This window comes from Apostichopus japonicus, chromosome 2, assembly GCF_037975245.1.
Source record: "Apostichopus japonicus isolate 1M-3 chromosome 2, ASM3797524v1, whole genome shotgun sequence".
In the NCBI taxonomy this organism is placed as follows: Eukaryota; Metazoa; Echinodermata; class Holothuroidea; order Aspidochirotida; family Stichopodidae; genus Apostichopus; species Apostichopus japonicus.
The window spans coordinates 11,205,001-11,229,033 of NC_092562.1; the positions used below are offsets into that span (position 1 = coordinate 11,205,001).

At 39.7% G+C, this 24,033-nt stretch overlaps 1 protein-coding gene across 4 annotated transcripts; it reads left to right on the forward strand.

Moving 5' to 3' along the window:
• The first annotated feature begins 128 nt into the window (after positions 1-128).
• Positions 129-23,779, forward strand: LOC139977891 (Golgi-associated kinase 1B-like). 4 transcript variants are annotated; one of them, XM_071987621.1, is made up of 5 exons: positions 129-392; positions 947-1,012; positions 17,340-18,620; positions 18,929-19,143; positions 20,422-23,779. In XM_071987621.1, the coding sequence occupies exons 2-5, from the start codon at positions 986-988 to the stop codon at positions 20,615-20,617; spliced, it is 1,719 nt and encodes a 572-aa protein (XP_071843722.1). In that variant the 5' UTR covers positions 129-392; positions 947-985; the 3' UTR covers positions 20,618-23,779. The 4 variants fall into 4 exon arrangements, with proteins under 4 accessions (XP_071843722.1, XP_071843713.1, XP_071843731.1 ...); XM_071987612.1 differs by having other exon boundaries at positions 130-392; positions 538-1,012; XM_071987630.1 differs by lacking the exon at positions 947-1,012 and having other exon boundaries at positions 130-392.
• The last annotated feature ends 254 nt before the right edge of the window (positions 23,780-24,033 follow it).

The window sequence follows — 24,033 nt, forward strand, 5'->3', positions numbered from 1 at the left end:
TCAAAGGCTTTGTGTCAATAGTTTAGACGATCTACTAAACACAATACGATAATTTGCTATTCGGCTGAAGCTATTTATATTCTTATGTAAGCACGAGCATCGATTTGACTGAAGAGAATATACACGGCGGCTAATACCATAGGGTCATACATACCTTTGTTGCAGTCGGCGTGCAACTGGACCGATTTGGATGATAGTGAAAACGTTTCTACTACATGTACTTAATGTATCATCATCTCTGACAAAGTCCTGTGCAAACCTAAGGAATAACATATTTACCGGAAGAGACCCCACTTTATTTGTATTTTCTTCATTTTGAATCGAGCACGACAGACAAACGTAAACAGACGAAAGCATAACCAGCAGCAAGCCACACGAACGAGGGAGCACTGGTATGTTATGGACTTATATATTATGATGATTATGATGGCACGAATGAACTTCGGTCATTTCCTTGTTCAAGCACGTTGACGTATTCATTGACTACAGCATGGGTCTATAAACAAAACATCGGCTTGCGGTTGATTTTTTCCTCAGATTAAACAGACCATGTGCGCATATCAGTACTAGCCGCCGACAGAGAGAGATAGAGAGACAACACCAGGAAGTGTATGTAACATATATATACATACATACATACATACGTATATATATACATATACATACATACGTATATATATATATATCGAGATATATAGATATATATATATGTATATATAAATATATATATATATACATATGCTATACATGCTATGTATGCTATATATGCTATATATGACATATACACCGTCTGAACAGTTGAATCGGCGACTTAAAATGAGTCACGGATTCGTATGCTGAGGAAAGGATGTACTGTTGATACTGGTATACTCTTCCGAATTATTCGATTATTTGAAAGGACGTTTATAACGATTGAATGTGACCTTTTATCTTTACAATGGTGCAGCCATCCATTCCTGAGTGATAATGGTGGTTCTTGCAGAAGATGAAGCCAAGATTGCGTTTATATAAGGTGAGTTTGGTATTGCCTAACTTTATCACAAACTAAGTGTTTTGTAACTTCGTCGTATATAACTCTTGGTGGTAGCACTGTAATATATAAAAGTACTGTGTTACTATAACGGGTAACAGTTTATTATAGTATTACGTATTTTTATTACTTTAGGTAGTCGCAAGTGGAAATACCGGTTTCATAGGTCATCAGTGGAAATCTGTTTGAGAAACTAAAAAAAAAAGTACACCCTTGCTTCTCCCATCTTCTCTGCAATACGTCTTTCATCTCTGAAAATACGTCAATGAGCTTTATCAATACTCAGTGTTTGGGAACTATAATGTGGGTGCACACAAAAGAAATTATCGCCATTGTTAGCGGGCTAAGGGGTTTGCTAATCGTTTTAGTGTTCAATTGGGGGATGCCGTTTTGAAACCCTTGAGAAACCCTTAAACCGATAAGCTTTAAGATGCGACATACGGTCACTGCTAGAGGATTGAGAGATCACATCAAATGTGCGATACATATGGCTATTTCAGGATTCTTATGTATAGTAACACTAGCCCACTCTGTGCCACATTTTCTAAAGCAATCTGTCCCCTTCCACAAGGGCGTAGGAACCGGGGGGCTGGGGGGCGCCAGCCCCCCCCCCAGTGAAAAATGTGGAGGGGCGGAAGTATCATTCCGCCCCCCCCCCGGTTCGCAAGTCAGAAGACGCCTTTTTCATTTCCAAATGAGAAAAAAATCTCATTTGGAGCACCAAATTGCATCTAAGGCCAGGTGAAAATACAAAATTAAGTTTACAAAATGAAGTGGGTGTTGAAGTGTGCTATATTGCACCAAATTGCATCTGAGGCCACCTGGAAATGCAAAAAATTCCAAAGTGGAGGGGGACACCCCCTCCCCTTAACCCCTCCCCCAGGCTGGCCATCAGTCTTCAGCCCCCCCCCCCCACTCAAAAGTACCTTCCTACGCCACTGCCCTTCCAACTTTGATCACCTAAAGGTTAAATATAATTAACGATATGAGGCTTAATATGATAGATGAGGCTACATGAATTGACGGATCGAACAAGCTTTAGTTTATAGTTATACCTTTAAAATGGAATGCAATTATTTAATTGTTTTGAATATAAAAAGGTGAATAAACCTTTCATCATCCCACAACTTCCCCTACAGGGTTGTAACATACATATCTATCAGGTAGGGTAGTATACAACGCCAATGTCCCTTCTTTTAATCCCCCACCCCCACCCTACACTCCTTGACCCACGTGTGAATTGTTACAAAAGAGCCCTGTGTCTATCTATACCTCACAGTAGACTACACTGACTCGGAGATAAAGACATAAGATGCAGCGAGGTATGCAAACATCTGTTAGTAACACCTGGTAGTAGGTAAAAAGTAAAGCCTATAATTAGGCTGGAATATCGTTATGTGAAATCAACGAACCGTGATTCGCTACCGTATGCTGATACAGCCAGGGAGTAGCTTATATACTCTAAAGAAGTTCACTGCTACCGTGGCTACAATCTTATCGATATAGCTGACTGCTTCTAGGGCCGGTCAGATGGGACAATTCCCATCACCCCATTATCAAAAGCGATCGTTATATTCCGATCAAGTTCTTAAAGTATCCATGTCGCCACCAGTAGCGCACCACTTCTGACCCCACCCCTTACAAAGAACACGTCTGGGACCCTTTAGTATATACTGTTATGTATATATAGAATACAGTTCACACGCTGTGTCAGAATTACTTGGCATGTACCATAGGTTATCAATATTTTGCTATGCTACTACATGGCCGTGTATGCAGTAGCAGCACCTCCTACTGTGCACAGTAGAATTGGCTAATTTATACTCACACTCGATTGGAGAGTGGCGTCGTGTTGGATATACAGTACATACGCTGATGGGGGATAAGTAAAGTATACTGGCGCTTACAGCATGTCATATACTAGACGGATGCATAACCAGGGGCTTGGGGGCATCCCCAACCATTAGTCGTGTACTCCCAGGCAATACTATCGAACCCAATAAAACCCCTCCCTAATCATCCACCCCTCTCCTCCCCCCCCCCCCCAACCGTCCTCCTCCCTACATCGTTTCAAAAACACACGTTTGACTTCATATCACAGAGTTTTCAACGCGAGACTGACTTTCTCTATCAGAACTGTTTTTCTTAAAAGTTCCAATAGTTTGCAACCGATTTCTTTGATTTTTGAAACCATAGCAACCGTGTATACTGTTAGACATCTCTTCGACATTTACCGCTGGCGATCACGGGCATTCTCACTTCAAATTTTTCAATTGGGGCTTCTGATTTCCAGTGCTCAAACATGGCGAGTGGGAGTGAGGGACGGAAGGGGGGGGGGGTGTGATTGATAGATATGGTACAAATAATCTTTATTTTCATGCTCATAATTTGCTTCAGGAAAAATAAATACTTTAACAAGGGTTTCTGAACTTCTGATGATCTACTTGTGCCTGTGTTAATTGTTAGTTATTACGTTAGGTATATAACTTTGAACGAGCTTCATGACCGGGACACGTGTGTTCCAATATTGCGGTGGGGTAGGGTGGGGCTCGAGGTGAGGGTTGCTAGTACATGACCTCTAGCTGAAGTAAGGCACAACGGGTTACTCATCAGTTCTGACTGCTTATGTTTTAGCTTCCGCTGTAAATCCCATTACTGACTTTCAGTTGATAATTTCTCAGCAAAGATTCATAGCGAACAATTATTAGGCCTACTCCATATCTTTCACTTTTCTTTTCGTGTTATGTTATGTTATGTTATGTATTTGCATAGTGGCGTCTTGAATTTGAAAGCCTTTTTGTATACTGAAGTGGTTGTTTCTCCTTACTTATTTCTATTAGGCAAATATAAAGAAAAGTTATGAAGACTTCAATGGTCATATAATCATTGCGATATTACAAGTGCTTATTATCAATTATGTATACAAATGAATACAGCTATATATATATATATATAGTTGATTTGAACCTCAACCATTATAATTATAAATTCAAACAAAATGATTCCATTTAGAAAGTCATTCGTTTAGTAGGCTAACACTTTGGGACTTTTGTTAACTACATCATCTCTTCCGGCTTTCGTTTTAGTCGCCGGTTGGAATTTCTGACATCACATGTGTGTATACAGTTTTTAAACAAACCAAATTACAGGGTTCCGTGTTTGTCAGATCTATACAGGATATGTTTCAGATTTCAAAACAACCAATTGTGTTTCTTTCTTGTTTACACAGATGTGGGCGAGTTTTTTCCTTCTTCTTCTTCTTATTATGTTTAGTATATTTAACAGAACGTTTCGTTTTAAATAGACATGACACCGGGGGTGGGGGAGGGGCGTGAGGATCAACAATTTCCGTAACTGCATCTTGTTATCTTGCGTGCATCCTTTTGCACTTTCATATATCACGATATATATATATATATGTATGTATATATATATATATATATATATATATATATATATATATATATATATATATATATATATATATATATATATATATATATATATATATATATATATATATATATATATATATATATATATATATATATATATATATATATATATGGCTTAAGAATTACAGATATATACATGCCGAACGTATGTATACAACCAGTGGAGTTCTTATCTTGGTCACTATTAAGACTGACTACCGTCTTTGTTTGATACTTCGAGAGCTATATGTATTCGGAAGTTATTTGTCGTCTAAATGTTTCCTTCTAACACCTGGGACAATTTGTAAGTTCCTTCCGACGAGTGGACCTTAAACTTTAAGGTAGTCCGATAACATATACGCGTATGTACTGAATGCGTCACGTGTGCAGCTACTGTAAACAAACATAAGTACCGCACTCTCCATATAGTTCGTGTACTGAAGGTTGATATCTTGCCGCGGGACAGCATTTGCCTTGTTGCACCAACCTGCGCGTATGCACAATTCTGTCATAATGCACCATACTACACTTTTCTGCTCTGTCCTGCACCCTGGTGCACCATCATGCGCCCTGATGCACCATAATGCCCCCCCCCCCCGGAAGAACCATCTTGCGCTATGATGCACCCACTTATATGCACCAACTTGCGCCCTGATACACCAACCTGCAACCCTGATACACATTTTAGACACCCATTGGGCCTTTACGTTATTCTGTAATTGCAAGAACTTCCTCCTCTTACAGTGTATATATAAATAATATCGATGGATCTTACAAAAACACGCAGTCACTATGGGACGAAGGGGACCAATCAAATATCCGTGCGTCCTGCATTATTAAATTAACAGGTAACTTAGATCGTTTGCTTAGTCTAACTTGAAGTAGAAACCTGGGAAAGTCCCCTGACGAACAAATGTACCACTATACATTGTGTAGGGAGGGAGAGAAGTCGGGTGAAGAGTAGTCGGATCGAGAGAGGAAGATGAACTGTGGGTGGAAAGTAATCACAAATGTCTCCGATGCTGTTGAACAGGGCATATCAGCAGAAGAAAAAATAACACACCCACCCCCCACCCCTCCTTCCTCTCCCAAATCTTATTCTTCCCCTAGCTGGAAGCCTATATGGAACAGCTATTCACTGGGGTAAGAATTTGATGTTAGTTAGCAAGTCACGTGTGCCATTGTGTATGCTCGACACGCACTCATGTTGTCTGTCGGCAATGGTGTATTATATGTTCTGTATGTAATACCAGTCACAACAGAGACATGTCTGGACACATCATCATCTTCCACAAAACAGATCATAGACGCGCATTCTGAGGTATCATTTTTTTAGACTATAAATTAATTTTATAATTATAATATATAATCACGAGGTTGTGTAACTGGTTCATAATTACTTTTGATTATCTTATGTGTGTGTATGTGGTTTTTTTTTAAAAGGTGGGCTGCGTACCCTACCCCACCCACTCTACCCTATACCCTATACCCACCCCCCCCCCCCCGTTTCGCGCCTGTTAGGTTCAGTTAGAATAGCATTGTTGACCAGTGTGACCACACACTGAAAAAAGTTGTACTAATACATATATACACATATCATGGCCTTGATATGATTGATTGTCGTCAACGTATAAACTGCATCATTCCATGTGTTAGAGTGCAGTATATGCTCAAACGGTTGTTCAATTATACTGTAGCAAAGTTGCCCTACACCCACCCACCCCCCCCCCCCTGGTTTCGCGCCTGTTAGGTTCAGTAAGAATAGCATTGTTGTCCAGTGTGACCACACACAAAAACACGTTGTATAAACTAATACATGTATACACATATCATGGCCTTGATATGATTGATTATCGTCATTGTAAACTGCATCATTCCATGTGTGAGAGTGCAGTATATATGCTCAAACGGTTGTTCAATTAGGCCTATAGCAAAGTTCACGGTCTTCACACCCGGAGACGTTGCGGTCCGAGCTATGTAACATTTGTACAGCATTGAACCTATACAGCTTCACTAACAATTACCATTGGGTACCCTGCGGTTGTGGTCAGAACCACATGCCGAACTCTACCCTGCTACGAGCACACATTTGTCAAGTTTGCCACCGAATTCTTTTAGCACGCTGCAAATTGCCAAACGTCTATTCACAAGCAATGTAGCCAGCCAAACATTTAGGATTGTAAATTAAATCAATCGAACGATTCCCAGTGCACGAGTAAAGGTCAAGGGTCAAGTTGAACTCATATTATACCTCTCAATGTATCTTTCTGGTTTGACTGTGTGTGTGCCTGAATAGTAAAATGTTTGTCCCTATAGAATTCCCCTGGTATTGAGACATGTTTGGCTTGGGCACCCTAATGTTTACCTTCATTGACTTGGCGACCCTCCGATGGCGAATCTTGTGGCATATGAAGTATATGGAAAGAAGGTCCCCTATCGCTAGACCCCCCCCCCCACACCCCTCCCTCCTTTGAGAACATCGTAACGTGATTAGGGTTCTTAGTTGCCAAATGTGATATTTTGCCACTTTTGTAGTAATTATGTTTAAGATTTTCCACTTTTTTTCAAAAAATATAAGCAATTTCGTCCTAATTTTGGCGACCCCCAAAAGGGTCGCGATTTCTACTTTAAATACCAGGGCTGTAAGTGACAGTACGTTGGTAGGCCTTGTTACTTGTTGGCGTTCATGGCATGACGTGACCACTTGAAATTGATCAATGTATGCTGAATTTTAAGTTGTAATTTAGCGCCAAGTCCTGCTGTAATCGGGCGAAGCATCACATTATTATCAGAGTTAGGGCTTGATTGTTAGGATATATCCTATGGAAAGTGCATTTCCATGAACAAAATAATACAATTTCCTATTGCATCTATCCTTCACAAAGATAGAAAGAAAAATCCTATGGATATTTCCTGGCGAGGGTGTGGATAATTGGGAATGCGACAAAGTACATGTTTACATACGTCATTTAGTTTAGAGGCGGTGCCCGATAAACGCACCCCATGGACTGATCCTCTTTACTTGCCAGGTTCCCCGTCAACCTCCCGGGGGGGGGGTGGAGAGAAGAATAATGGCTAAGCATGGCTGATCATTATTCGCCTTTCTGTCATAACGAAGGGGGTTATATATTTAGTGTAACCAATGGTTAATGGTTATAACCATGCAGGTCATAATGGTTCCCTCCTTAATCTCCGATGTACACAACAACATTCCTCAGCTGATAGGATCCATACAACGTCAATCGCTACTAAAGCCGCCGGTAAACGGAACATATTGATTGGAAATTCGATTTACGTTTCTGCCAGTCTGTTGATGCATAGTCTGCTATAATGTACTCTTTTAACTGTATACACACCGGTATTATATCCTAACTTTCCCGGTCAACATCTCTATGATACGTAATCAATAAATGGTTATCCACCTGTATAGTGGTATCAGTTCCACTACATTATTACATACAGTACCACGGCCATAAATTTAGAGTGGTGGTGGTGGGGCGGGCTCGGGGGTGTTAAAACAGACAATAGGATGTTTCGCTTTTGGGAGAATGATCCGAGGGCTGAATCAGTAATCGTTTGAGCATGGCTGATCATTCTTTGTTTTTTCTGTCATAACTTGGCGTTATTCTGATAACATAACCAGAGTCGGACATAATGTTTTGTGCACGTCGGTGATTAATTAAAGCGGGAACTACTGTGACCTGTATGGTTTAAACCCTTGACCTACGCCACCTATATCATTCTCGTCACCCATGAGAAGTTTGGTGGGAACCTAGTTAAGTATTGATGATCAATGGTACGTGTTTATCGGGCACCGCCTCCAAAACAAACATGTTTGCACATTCAAACTTTTTCACATTCTTCCACTCGAATTATCCACCTCAACTTCGCGCGCGAATATCCGTATAGGGCTATCGATCAATTTTGACGCGCCGATGATTGGTTATACAGCTTATAGTTAACCAAAACTGAAGTATATGACGTCAGAGTTCCAACTGGGGTCGAATTGTTTGTAGTTTCATTTTCCAGTTCCCTTTATATTTCAGTGACACCGTAAAAACAAACACTATTAAACCGCAATGTTGACGGTTATTGAATTATCGATAAAATCGTTATAACGACTCGGTCATGGTAAAATATACCACTGTGTACTACGTAATTCGATAACTATACTAAGTCTAACTTCATAGTTCATTGCTCTGGTTTTATTGTTAAGGTTTATCTTAACTTAAAGTGACATGTCATAATTTTGTGACGGAGAGCCTACAAATCCCTCGAGTTGTGTACGATTTCCGAGATCAGCTCGGAGGGAGTATAGAGATTTTGTCCAAAGATGAAAGATATTTTTTTCCGGTTGAGATATGTGTATATGTATATATATATATGTGTGTAGATATATAACACACAGTAGCGACTGTTGTTACACAGACAATGATGGCCCTAGGCATGGTTCGATTGTGGGAGCTGCTATATATGCTTGAGAAAAATATTGAGATCTGCCAGTTTTACGCCAAATTAGATTCACCTGAAGTCCCACGCTGTTGAAAATCTGAATAAAGTCGAATATACGGTATATGGTCTGTCATTAAAATGTCTTATAAAAATATACCATTTTCAAGTCACGTTTAGTATATAGAGGGATTATGTGGTATGAAGTAACGTATTATATGCTCGCGGAAATGATTCTCGGCTTATCAACCGCATATACGAGCATAATGTATGTATACATATATAGGCTTCCATAATAATGCCAATTTCCTGCTTCGCGGCTGTTCTTATACGTAAATGAAACGTACGGAAAGTTGATCGTTATATTTTGACCTCACTACTCCCTCCCCCCCCCCCATCCCCACCCCTCTTCCACTTCACGGGAAACACTTCTCTGTCACTCTCCTCTCCTTCTTCCAACAAGTCCCCTCTAGGCTCCTCTTCTAGAATTCCCCTCTCTTCCTCATTTTCCGCCTCCTCGCTAAGTTAATACATTAATTTGAATTTGGCTTCTCTTTATAGATGTAAGCTTTAGTGTAAACACTATCATCAGCCCATTTATTTGCCCAAACGATTCTCATTTCCTTTCTTGATGTATCCCTGTCTGTTTTTTTTAACCCGGGAATCTGTACTATGCCCGTTCAGAAGCTATCTCTGAGCTGATGGAATAGACCTGATTATTAATTAATACCATGCGCATGCGTTGATACATTCTAACTTTAAAAAAAAGCAAACAAGTTACCTACACCTTTGAGACATATCTTCGCTGCAGGAATGAGACATCTTGACAGGAATTTGAAGCATACGTTTGGAATAAAGTCATATAAACGCCCAATAATTCGTCTGATGTCTAAAATTGACGCAGGATTTTTTTGTGGAGGCGTTAACCTACGACCTTAAATTTCTATCAATTTTCTTGATAAAATCATAAATTCTTATGAGTGCTTTTCGTGTCTGTAACTGTGTAAAAGGTTGGCGGGGTTAACAGAGAGATGGAGGACGGTACAGGGCCCCCTGTCGTGTCGAACCTTTCGATATTGTAATGTTGTTACATGATTACAGGTACAACCCTGACAACGTAGCGCTATGGATAATGAAATTGAAATTCCTTCAATGCCGGAGGTACAAAAGAAAGACTGGATTTAGTAGGTCAGCAACCTATTACTCCAACTACACACACACACACACACACATATATGTATGGGTGGTTGGAGGTATCCAGTGCAGTTGAACAAAGTAGCAAGTTAAAAAATTGTAACGCAAAAATTACATGCAATTTCTACTTTTCCACCAAAAATAGAATCGAGTATATGCCCTCATCAAATTTATTTTATGCCAGCATTAATTTGAATATATGCCAGCATTAATTCGAACATATGTCTGTATGAATTCGAATTTATGCCCAACTTAAATCGATTTTATGTAGACATATAGAACTGCCTACTGGTTGGCTCAGAATTAATGTCTGCATTAAATCGAATTTATGTTGGCATAAATTCCCGAATTTTGTCCACTGTGGCCAACCATAGTCACCAGGAGGCCTACCGTAGCTTTGGGTAGACATCCCTTTTATGTCAGAATCACAAACTAACAAAAAGTCCACGAGGACTAGGTATATTGACCTCATTAATACAACTGAAACATTTTGGATGTGGGGTGTTCGGCGAATTTCATTTATGGGTAGGAATGTTCCCCTTGGCCAGAAAGAGGTTGAGTAACAATGCTCTCTATATAGGTAAATAACTTAATGTAACTTTACATTCGTAAACTTTTCTTTTCTCATTATCGCCTAAAGGGGTTACCTGTTAAGATAAATAAAATAAAAAAATCAGGTTTGTCATATTTTCTTCTCCGTCAAATCTAAAATCCTCGATTCCAGACATCGCCTGGAGTCCCTGCTTCCACCCCCCCCCCTTTTCCAACCACAACCGTCTCCCAGGACAGAGATGAACAACAATTATGATAAGAAATATACACAGAAAATGCTATCGTTATTAGAATTCGATATCCCCTTGATAATTAAAGACCAGACTTTGTGTATGCCCGGTACCACATACAAACACACAAACATTTGCAGGAGAGTATCACTAACAAAAACACAAACATCAGATTGACAACAAATCCATCCGCTTGAAAAGGTGAAGCCACATCACTTGGCGCAGAATCATCGTTGTAGACACTAACGAACAATGGACTTTTCAACAATGGGGAGCATTGTTAAGTACGGTGCATCACAAGTCTAGTTATACCATGGAGCTCTATAGCTCCATGGTTATACAAAGTCCTACAAGGATGGTGGTATGAAATGCAGTTGAGCCATCGACCTCATTTGGGGGAAGAGGGGGGGGAGTGGGGATGGGGAGTGGGAAGGGGAGGGGATGCAGTCGCAATTACATTTCTAAAGTATAGTGTGTAGTGTATGAGTATAACCACATAGAAATGCTGTATAGTTACATTATTGAAGATATCCAGATACCGAATAATGTGCGATTATTCAGTGTTACAGACTTACAACCGCCAACACAAAATGCAGCTCAGTGCAATGGTAACTTTAATTTATGAGATCAATGACTATCGGAAAGATTACGTGTTGGAAGTTCTTGATGAGCCAGGACAAAGACCTATACATCTGAAGGTTAAGATGATGGGAATGGTAGGTGGGGAGGAGAGAGAAATGTGCCATCTTGTCTAGCCCGGTGATCCCTGGTTTGATGTCGCCCCCCCCCCCCTCCGTGTTGGTACTTAGGTCAGTGTTAATTTGTTTAATATGTACCGCGCACTTCTTAGCATATCCATCTCACCCTTTCATCGCATGCAATTAACTTATTCCGTCCTAAGTTCAAAATGGTTGGTGGTCAACTGAAAAAATTTCCTGTGATGCAAAATGTCGTAACCGGAGAATTCTATCCTTTTGTGAGGGAATATCTTTAGCAACCTTGGGATCAGAAGATTTTGTATGAGTCCCGTATTTACATATGATCTTTTCTTTGTAAGTTGTTGCGTATTGTATCAATATATTTTCCCTTGAAAGCGTTCTGTTCGATCAAAGCCACAATGCAACACACCACGAGTCAATGTAGCAGTTTGACAAAAGCACAGATGCTTTACACTATGGGAAACATTTGGTTTGGATTCTGCTCCGCACAGCGTGTTGAAAACGTGTGGTAAAGACCGAGAAGTGTATTACACTCGTTATGTATGGTTTTAAGAGTCTCAAACGAGCTAACGGTAATTGTTTGGTTACGGTAAATCGTAATGAGCAACACCCATGCATGTGTTCACAGACGGTTGCTATAATTACATGTCGGTTAACGCACCCCCCCCCCCTCCCCATACATTGAGCATAATTGTGTTCCCATTGATTACTTGTTTTCAACCACATTTCTTACATAACGCGTGCTTCGAAAGACATGAATCGTATATCGGTAAAACAAGTCGGTTGAATGAATCACATATGTATAGCATAGCGTGGGAGGTCTCGACATGAAAACTTGACCGAAAAATCGAAAACAGACCATTTAGCCAACGTCCGTTCAAAGTGTATGTTTGATTTGTTTTTCCCACGGGGTATTCCCTAAATTTCGAATGCCGCCACCGGCAGCCTGTGCACCACGCCCATTGGATCTAATCAGTGTACACGAAGGCGTGGCCGCAGTATTTTAACAAAGTGAAACTACAAGACAATTTAGTCCTTCCATAGTATACGCATGCACACGCACTTCATTAGTGCCTACAGTTTTGGAAGGACCATTCACATTTGAAATGTTAACGTAATAGCGTACGAAGAAGATGTCATTGGTCAGATTGGCTTTGTTAATTGAAATATGCATGACAAACACAACATAACATATGATTTAGGGTAACATAGTGCATTAACATAGAGTGAGACAGTCATAATAAAACTATATAGCCTATACAACGAGGCAGTCCACAGGCTCAGTGTCCGGAAAACAGCAAAATGTCAATGGAGACAAAACATGATATAACACGACACATTTCGGGTTTTTTTCTTCTTCTTTGTTTTGAACTCATTATGAAACTTCAAGGGGGTGTGGATACATGAGTAGGTAGTGACATTAACCATATATGAGTTTGGGACTTGGCCGCATCTATGTCTGTGTTGGAGCAATAAAATTTACCGTAATTACTTACAGTTCTGTTGTTGGTTTGTGGTTCGATAACACAAAAGAAGCGACCATACTTTAGTTGACTTTCGCCACTGTGAATGTCAATGGTAACACAGCGGGTGATAACGCCTAGAAGGTTGGAGCTGTCAAACCCTCTTCTTACATGAAACAAAAACGGGGATATATAATTCGGATCAGCCTCGCTGGAAATTAGGACAAGCCTCCCGTGTGGCGGTTATTGTGGCTTAGTAATATTTTAACCAACCGTCCGTCGTCGTCTGTACCTCGTCTGTTTCATAGCAAGTTAACCCTGATATCTACCTCCATCAAGACATGTCCCTTTTAAGCAATTGGTGTGCGTCTGATGTTGAGACATAATCATTCTTCTCATAAATTCCGCATAATATGTGAGCCAGTTATACACATTTTTTTTATATAATTTAGCGTATTACCATAACAATGAAAATAAAAAAGACACTGTGTTATATAGTTACAAGTAGGTATTTTACCCCATGGCACGTTTACTGTGATGCTGCCTTGGTTACAATGATTATGACCAATTTTACGATGAACTCAACCGTTATTCGGTAGATCAGGCGGGGCGCGTCGCGTACCCTCTCCGCAGCTTGTTGTAAAGTATTGGTTGTTGTTTTCCTTCTCTCTAACAGAAAAGGAAGCTTCAATCGATATGTATACCTGATTACAGGTAATTGAAGAAACCTGGGTGGTCTGATTTGGGGGGTAAGTTAACAATAAATTCCTCATGCATCATGTACGGTAACATGAATGTGACAATGCGTCGGGTATGAATGCTGGCACGATTACACTTGTGTCACCTGTGGGTGTTTGAACCAAAATCTCTGACGATGTGACTATATTTGTGGCCGGAGCTGCACACTTGCGCACTCTGTCTGTTGAGCGGCAGTGATGTTATCGATAAATTTGATTGTCATATCTGCTGTTATGATTACATTCATAATAGATTCATTAGATCATGAATGTTCACCTAAAGATTCGTTAGACCAAAGTAGAACTATAGTACTCGTCCGGGTTGCACTGTATCCATTTACGTAACCTTTCATACCGTTACTCCATGCGCGTTGTTAATGAACGTTAAATATACAAGTCTCTTTCATATCAAAGAAATGAGAAGTCCCTGCTTGAGAGGGCGTCGTGGGTGATCTTAGCCTAGGCGAATCAATCGGCGGCCCATGCGATCCATTGAAACCAGGGCCCCCTGTGTCCAGGGGCCCCGAAGGATTGTTTTCGACATGATGAGCCAATGTGTCCCACCTGTCAGTCATATATTTTGCCTGATTTATGGAAAGAGTTAAAACATGCTTATGCATTATAGTCTGTTTTATGTCACTTACATTTCTTCTTTCTAGTTGGCAAATAAACTGCTTAAATATTGGATCTATTGTGTTACCTTTGTCTCTAAAATTACACAGATTGCTTTGAGTCAAGTGTAGTTTAGATGAAGTAACCTGCAGGTGTATACGACCCAGCTCCCACCCTTGAACCGGAGGCCCCTGGGACAATACCCCCACCTCCCACCCTTGGACAGGGCGCCCCTTGAAACCATATACGTGTTACTCTATGCGAGTATATAACTTTGCTAAAATTCACCACGAGAAGAAGATTGAGATCATAATCTGGAAAAACTTATCATTGTGGACACTTTGAAAAGAGTGATTAAGAACTAAAAAGTTAATTATAGACCTATATTAGGCAAATAAATACTCCTTAAGGCTGCTATGGGGTACGTTTCGTACGAGTGTTTTATCTTGGCGGTTAACACACGTTATGAATCTAGTCGTGTTTCTTTGTCAAATCCAAGGTCATTGTCTGTCGATTCAGCCAACACATGCCTGAGAATATGCACAGGCCAAGTCATAACGTTCGCTCACGTTATAGCCTTACTGTTTGACTACGTTTCAATAGTACAACCAGTGTACTCGCTTTAAAGTCATCTAAGCTAGCCGCTGCCTCAAAATCCACATGACGCCAATTTAGCGAGACAAGTTATTGCATAGCGATGGCATTATTTTACATACCGCGAGTATGCTGCGGATTCCTCGACAGTGGAAAGGTCACTTCACCTGTTCACCATTCTTGTGTATGGTCTTTTAAAGTGTAAGAGAGAATTATGTTATCTATCATATATATACATACGTACGTACACACATACAACTCTATACCACTGTGAAAAGTTGCGATTTGCCCAGCGCCCAGGAATTTGACAGACTTTCCCATACTCTTGAGTTGATATCCAACAAGAAGTTATACAGATGTATAGCCTAGATATATAGATATGTGTATCTTATATAGACACATTTACGTCATACTTTGAAAATTGCCAGTTTGACCAGAAAACTCTCTGCATATGTATATAGTGGTTACTAGTTCATAACACCAAATATCAGAAGATTTAAAGACCGACCCTGTTTAAATTATTTCTAATTCAAACCGATTCAGTCCAGACTAAAGGGACAGTGTTGTAGGCTATAGGGTGTAATGTTTTGCCTTTGCCCATTCCCGGCTGCGATTTTTTTTCCCCAGCGCGGTAAAGGCATAGAAGGCAAGATTTGCATACCTCGCTCCCATTGGCTGCGGTCCGTATGCATAATTAGCTTCATACAATATCGGGGGGGGGGGGGGAATCGCTTCCCGGATTCATTATACTCTCACTTTTTTGTTGATAATATTGTAATCGCTAAACTTTGTATATATAGACCTATGTATTTTTTTTCTCGAACTTTCTGTCAGACAATTTTTGGAAATGACGTTTTTGGATAATATTATTCCCAGGTATTCGATTTATGGGGACATTTGAAATATTTGCCTTTGGCCGAGATGATTTCGCATTCTTAAATTTTACTCCTCTTTTTATATCGAAACGTCTCTTTCGATTATATCAACACAACACCAGGGACGAAAATCCCTGTGTTGTCTTTTTTCCCCTTCTTATCTTATTGAATGAAACCTTATTCTATATCTCAACTAAAGAATCCATTAGGGAATTTACTAAAAAACTTTTCATTTCGTCTGGAATTTCATGCTAACGGCATGAATGTTGTCTCCTAGACTATTCTCCCCACTCGTTCATTCTGTTTGGCTAGCCAGGTAACAGACATCTCTAACATTCATATTTTAGTCTCTAGTTTATCGGAATCGGTGATCGTAATAGAATTGTTACAGTTCTAACGTACAATCAAAGATGTACTGGGACACACTTTTGCGAGATCCGCTTTCGACGTTCGACACACATGAGGTCAAAGGTCACTAACTTGCGACACATAATGTACTAGGCTAACCACTATATATGGTAGACGAACACTTCTGTGCACGCAGCGCAGAGTCATAAACAAATCTCTGTGTTTTCGCTGTATATATAACTTAACGTTTGACCTGATGAAAGGACCACCAAATGGAGGTTCCATAACTTTCAGTTGGTGTGGCCTAAACATATTCAGATGCAATATCAGTGAGTATATCATATTCAGTTTTAGTTTCTTTTGTTTGGTCTGAAGGAGATAACATCGCGTTCTCGAGACCGCAAAAAAATAGAGAGAAACAAAACCCAGATAAGAAACAGCCCATGGCTTCGTTTGGCGCATGGTTATGTTATTAATGTGCACGTTACACTAAAATCAGAAAGCTGAAAATAGCAACTCCCTACTGACATGCCTACACACCGTCACGAGTCACCGCAGACTGATAAATCCTCAGACATGACACAGCTTGACTCATGGTTGGAAATATATTTATATATATATATATATATATATATATATATATATATATATATATATATATATATATATATATATATATATATATATATATATATATATATATATATATATGTATTGTTCGATACAGGTGACAATTAAGCGCCTACAGTGGAATTACGACATTCCTTACCGGTTTCGAACCTCTGGACATACAATCAGCGTCCATAGCCTAGAGGTTAGGGTGTCCGCATATAAATCGGGAGGCCCGGGTTCAGTCCTTGTGGAGGCTGGAAGTTTTTTCACTATTCTGGATTTTACAACTCATTACGATTTCAATTATATATATATATATATATATATATATATATATATATATATATATATATATATATATATATATATATATATATATATATATATATATCTATATATCTCAAAAACTGAAACCTAACTTGTCAGAATATATAATCTATATATTATGATTAATTTTTTTTCATCTCTGTCATTTTTTTTTTATAAACAGATGAGGATATTTCGCAAGCAGTATTCCTTCATACATTCGTTATTTAGAAGAAATTTGACTCTTCGATCGGGGACTCTGCTCAGTGTCTTTCTCATATCGATGATATCTTTGCTAAGCGCCCTCACTCGACCGTTGTCTCAGGACCAACAGAACGGCGGACATGACGTGGCACCAATCCGTGGCCAGGTCCTGTCTATACCATCGGGGCAAGGACTTGCAAACGGTGGCAACTTTACAAGGTTTGAACCAAACAATGGAGAGAGGAAGATCCAAGCTAGAGCTGCAGAAGTGGTTTATATTACGAGGAAATCATCGGAACAAATTTATTTTGCAGACAATTCACGACGTGCAATTTCTATCCAAAAAGCCTCTGAAGACAAACGGACGGATGAGAAAGCACCTCTCAACTCGAAGACGAAAGTGTCAGCCGAGAGTGACGACCATAAATACAACGATAATAAGCTAAATGAAACAAATTCTAAAATAAAATCGAAACAAGTCAAGTCCAGTACTAAAAACGTCGTTTCTAAACCTTCCACAAATTCAAAGAGTAAAGTTGCATTAGTGAAAAACTCGAAAGCTGTAAGTTATTCCACCAAAGATTTGCCCAAAGTTGAAAAAGAAAACTTAATGTTACCCAAACATAAGGAAGCGACTTCCAACAAAAAATCCTCCAAACCTTTACCAGAGAAAACAGGCGATAACCGTCCACCGCACCTTGCCAAACGAAGTATACCTAGGACTATACAATTTTACGCACAACCACCCTGGTTAAATAATCGCGATGTAGGGATAATGCGGTTACTGTCGGAAGGCGTGGTCCAGAGACGGATAGGTTTATCACAGAACCGTAGTACCGAATATTTACTTTATTTAGAAAATGTAACTGAAGATGGCACCCATCTCGAGAACAATTCAGTGCCTGTCCGTATACGAACATGTGTGGATGCAATTTCTTTATCTTGTAAAGAATGGCCTAGAGTACTCGCTTTTCACCTTGATCGGATTGTCGGTTTAAACCGAGTTGTCCCTGCCGCTGGGCGGTATTTTACAGAACTTTATAGTACTACCATACACGAAGGATCAACCGAAACGGCTGTGTGGTTCCCCGCTGATTTACCAGCAAAGCAATATGGTGACGATTCCTTAGAGGCTACGAGGTACGTCAAAAAGAAGTTCTGGCGTTTCAGCGACCGGCAAAAATGGTCACTGGTAGACGAGTGTGCGAAGAATGTGGAAGGCGAGAAAGTGAGGATGGCGGTATTCCTGTTTCTGTTACAGGCAAGTGATTCTTTTTTTTAAATCGGCAATCAAAAATTCATATGGGTGCCAATATTCGATGTATGTGTGGATGGGGGGAGGGGTGGGGTGGGGATGTGCAGGGGATTCCAGACTCCGTCATACCACCCATCGCTCATGACGTTTTGTTTTTTTATTCAATTACATAATATGCCTCATTTTTAAGATTAATATAGGCAGTGCTTGCTTCAATGTCTTGGACGCAAAAATAGCAATGACTTATGTCAGATTCTCAAGAAAGCTTTGTGACTCTATTAAGCTTCTGTGTGTCTTCATTATAATTTTCACAGATTAAAGAGAAACAGTTGCAAGAATGTTTCAAATATCCAGCCAATCATTCTCACGCCCCGAAACATCAAGACCCCGCTTCACATCTTTCCTGTCGCAATACATTCTGGGGCAGCGGTATGCGGTTAACCGGCCAAACCTGGTGTCTCCCACCACTCGGTGTGAATATAATCGATACCGAAAACTTCAATTACACCGTGCTGGAATCTATCCAAAGGTATTGTATAAGCTTGTTAAGACGTCAGTCAGTTCCCCTTGGTCTTCGGTTAATTGCTGCAAACAACTATAACTCGATTCTGTGGTTTCTTCAATGAATGGTTCACTGGTTAAATATGCATTTAAGTGATCAGTTATCACCACAGATTAGACTTTTAGATTATATGTGGGCTTCTGTTTCACTGAGTGATGGTTGACCATGTCGAACATCATACATGCGTATAGTTTTGTATGCCTCTTCACGATGGCTACGGTAGCCGATCGTTTAGAAATAACTGACAATATGTGTGCGAGACCTCCGAAAAACTGGATTGTTAACACGATTCAGTTTGATTGTAGCCTTTCTGCAATTGGTATTGCAGAATGTGGCAGAGAGTTTCATACGAAAAATATATCCTCGGTTGTCATAGGCTAAACATTGTTCACAACTCCAAACGAATTAATATATGCATATTCATAACAATTTGGACCTTTGTCAATGCTGATTGGCCACGATTTACTTGACACACTGAGTACTGAGATGTGAACGTTCAGCTCCACGACGTCCGGAGTAAGCCCATACGCATGTACGGTAGACGTAATATATACCCTGACTACTGCCTTATCCTACATATTTCTAACGTGATTACATCACAGGGTTCCACAATATCGGAAGTGCAAACAATTAGTTAATTGTGCAGATTAAACCCTTCCCACGCTGCAGATTATATTGCTGTTAATAAGTAACAAATTAAGTAACGAGGAACTTCAAACATTTCAAACATTGTCAACAATGGTATACTAATCCTGTAACAATTTACACTCAACCCACGCACACCCTTCTTGTAATTCTGCACAACGCCCTCCATTTCTTGTTACCAGCAGTTCATAAAATTCCTCACCTCTCCTCTAACGTATCCTCTCACCTCTCCTCTCGTCAGCTCCCATCACCTGCCCCCATCTCCCCCACCCCCATCTCCCCCCCCCCCGCACCCCCATCTACATCCCTCCCCCTGCTCCCTTCTCTCCTCCATTTTCTCCTCCCTTTTCTCCTCTACCTTCATTCCTACTTGCCCCCCCCCACCCATCTCCTCTTCTCTCTCTCCTTCCGGGCCCCTTTCCTTGTTCCTCCTCTCTTCTCCTCTCACCTATACTCTCTCCTCTCGCACCCACCTCTCCTTCTTTATCCACATCAACCCCCTGAAAGTGGATTCACAACTATATTTAAATGCAAGTTTGCCGAGTTGAAAGAAACCCTCACTTAAATACTGTTCACTCTGCTTCCCTCCTCCTACTACAGTTTCCCTTCCGATATCCTGGAGATTATACGAAGTAACAAGCTGAGACAACACCTGCTTCAGTCGCTCTTCGTGGATCGGATTTTCTGGGAGTCACAAGGAGCAAGGAAGGGAATTGAAAACATCATTCACGTGATCGATAAGAGAAGCAAAGCTCTACTGAAATGGTTCACGACCAAAGGTGTTGTTCCGCGGTGATAGTGGTATCTATGGTAACCGCCGGCAATTTGTTACGTTGTTTATGTGTAGTCGAGTATTCAAGCCGCTCTCGATGACAAACACCCACCCCCAATTGGGAACATTTAGATTTCCTAATGCTTGACACCACTCTATACTGTCCTCTCTTATCACGTTTTAAAGCAGTCGGACTGACAGTGCGAACAGTTTTGAACTTTTATCTATAATCAAAACACGATATTCATGCTGATCATACTGCTCGGTACAAAATGCTTTTTGAAGTTTGACATGAAAGTACAACTTATAAACAAATTGTCCCAACTTGGTGATGATATGGCGTTCGCTAACCACCCAGCTGAAAGAAAATGTTCACCTATATAGTATATCCTCTCTTGATGTGAGGCCATGTATAAAGGGTCGTACCACAGGCAATTGCTCCGTTGACTAACACACTAAATTGGTCACTATAAAAGATCGGCAAACCACAGATCAACTGGCATGTCATACGAACCAAACATGATAGCTAATTGCTTGGAAAATCATGGCATTATCATGGCACAAATTTAAACCACCACGACAGTTTAGATTTTGAGCTACAAGAGGAGGAAGGGGGAGGGAGGGGTCGGGCGGGGGCTAGTGAAAGTTTAGCATGTCTTGCTCTCTTCTTACAGCCTATACCTATTTACCAGCAAATTTCTAAAGTTGTCTTTAAGTTACCTTCAAGCTTCTTAATTTGTTACACCATGAATAATAGTATACAGCATCTGTCTATAGCAACACAAAACATTGCAAACGAAGATGGGACGTGCCAAAAACAATAATTAAAATGGGAGCAGGTGTAAGTTGTCGTGGCACCTTTCCCGACAATGTTTTAACCTTTTGGCTGTACGTACATGATACCATAATTGTGGTACGGTGCCAGTATATGCAAAGAGCACCCCTTTGTGATACAACTATGACTCCTTACTACTTCTTGGGCAATAGGTTTATCATAGGTTTATCATCGGTTTGGCGGGAAAGTTAATTTCGTAAAAAAAAAAACTTGGACGGTGGATTGTTATCTGTTTTGTCTTTTAACTAGAATGTTAGGAGAGTTGAAGGAGGGGAGTGTTGTATACAATTCCCATAACTGATTTCTTGGCAAAAGGGATCAATTCCTTGGCAACAGACTTCAATAGATCGATTAGTTCTTGTATTATGTACTCATAGTATTATTAGGTCGCGTGAATAAGATGATAAATCTATGATCGATGATATACCGTTTGATTATTCTTGGAGTTAGTTTGACAAACAAAAGTTATTGAAGTTTCATAGACTCTTCGTAACTATCCCCTTTACCCCCTCCCCCAAGCCCACCCACTTCCCCCTCCTGCACAAAAAATGGTGGTCGCGGATCCTTGCAGTGGCTACCCAGCTCCTTACGAACGTAGGTTACTTTTACTGAGTCAAAAGTGTCCTTATTATACATTTTATCTTAAAAAGCAAACCTTCTCAAAATAGAGGAAAAGTTCTCAAAAATGAAGAAAAAGTTGGAGTATGGTGATGATATTATGGAATGGTGGTGAGATGTTATACGTTTCATCGCGTGTATGACTTTGTTTTTTTCAATAACCGTTAGCGCTAATTAAACAATAATTAAATAACGGTTTATTGCTCGAATGATATTATGTAACACAATTTTTGGAAATAGGGATTGTATGAATGTGCCTTAAACAGAATTATTTCTTCAAATTGTATTTTCTTCATGTTAAGATATGTTTTTGTCTCTGTTTTTTTCTATCTTCCAAGAGATACTTCATCAAGTAGAGATTTGGAAAAAGATGGAAAATGAAAATGATATCGCATGCAAAGTCTATTTTGATAAGAGAAATAACGCTCGTAAATATATTGCATAACACAATTCAATGAATAGAAATTTATAAATGCGCCGTCTGAATATTGTATAGGTTAACTTGTTTCTTGCAACAATAACAACAAAAATTGTCCGTTACTTAATGCTGTTCTAAAACTTCGGTGGGGTAATGACAATATTAGGTAATACTCGGTCGGCTTGTAGTGTGGTAGTAACAGCATCAGGCATGGACGTGTTTATTCATTCAAGTCGCAGAGTATTTATTTAAATACGTTTAAGATATAAAAAAATGTATGAGTCTTGTGTCAAATATATATATATTATTTTTATGATTATTATTTACCTCAGTCGCGGATCAAGAGGGGAGTGTGGGGAGGGGTGATAACCACCCCTTCCCCCATCCCTTTTCAAGTAGGTATTAGCATAATCTAACAGGCGTGGATCCAGTGTGTGTGTGGGGGTGGGACGGGGTGGGGGATATGTGCCGTCTCCCCCGTTTTCAAGCTCAAACCGAAATTCAAAAGCACTTATTAGCATACCCTAATTATATTCGCACAGTGTGTGTTTTATTACTCAGTTTACTTGTTCACAATGGTAAAACCGTTCTTGAAACCAGTCCATTGGTGTGTCCCCTGCAGTGTTTCATTTGTGTTCTAAATATATACCTCGAAATGTATTATATGACGATTATGATTAATATTACTATTTTCTTCACCGCTGAGGGCGGGCTCGGTGTTCACCGACCACAGAGACACACCTCCTCCTGGATCCGCGCCCCATGTGCCTTAATATTTCTTTCGTCAGTTCTCGGTATTCTGCACACACATATATACATATTCACAGACTTACCTACACATATACATACATGCACACACACACACGCACACAGTTAATACGAGGAAGGTCAGTGTATAGGGTAGCAACAATTGCTGTTTTGTTTTAAAATTTCGCCAAAGGTTTAAGAGTATTACATGTTTGTCACTATTTGTGTGTTTTTATACTTTTATTATTATTATTATTATTTTACATCAAGGATATTATTAATTCATTCGATGTTTTTAAACATATGCTGCATTTTATTTAAATATTCTTTCTTGCTCTTTTTTTCTTTTCATGTTTAAGTTACCTATTTGATTCATTTTTTGTTTTCAGTAGAGAGAACCTATTTATTGCTAACAGAAAAAAAAAAACATGTTTTTAACGATATTCTGAAATACCATAATTTTTTTTGTATTTTATTTTAATCACCGCGGTAATACAAACAAACAAAAAATCACCGAATAATTATGATATTAAAGAAAGCTGAAAATATAGTAATTTGACACAAATAGGCAAGTTATTTTTCTCATTTTTGGTGCATTGTATGTATACGGTGTGTAGCGAACGTAACTTACATTGGATATTACTACGATCTTACTATCAAATTTAAGGAGGATGTAAAAAATTACCTAAGGCAGATTTTTAAGTCGTGAGATGTCTTAGTCCTCCCTCTCCCCCCTCCTCCCCACCCCCCCCCCCAAAAAAAGAGGAAAAGTGTGTGCATGTATATATGTTCCTCTGTAATCAGCTAAGACAAAACTTTCCT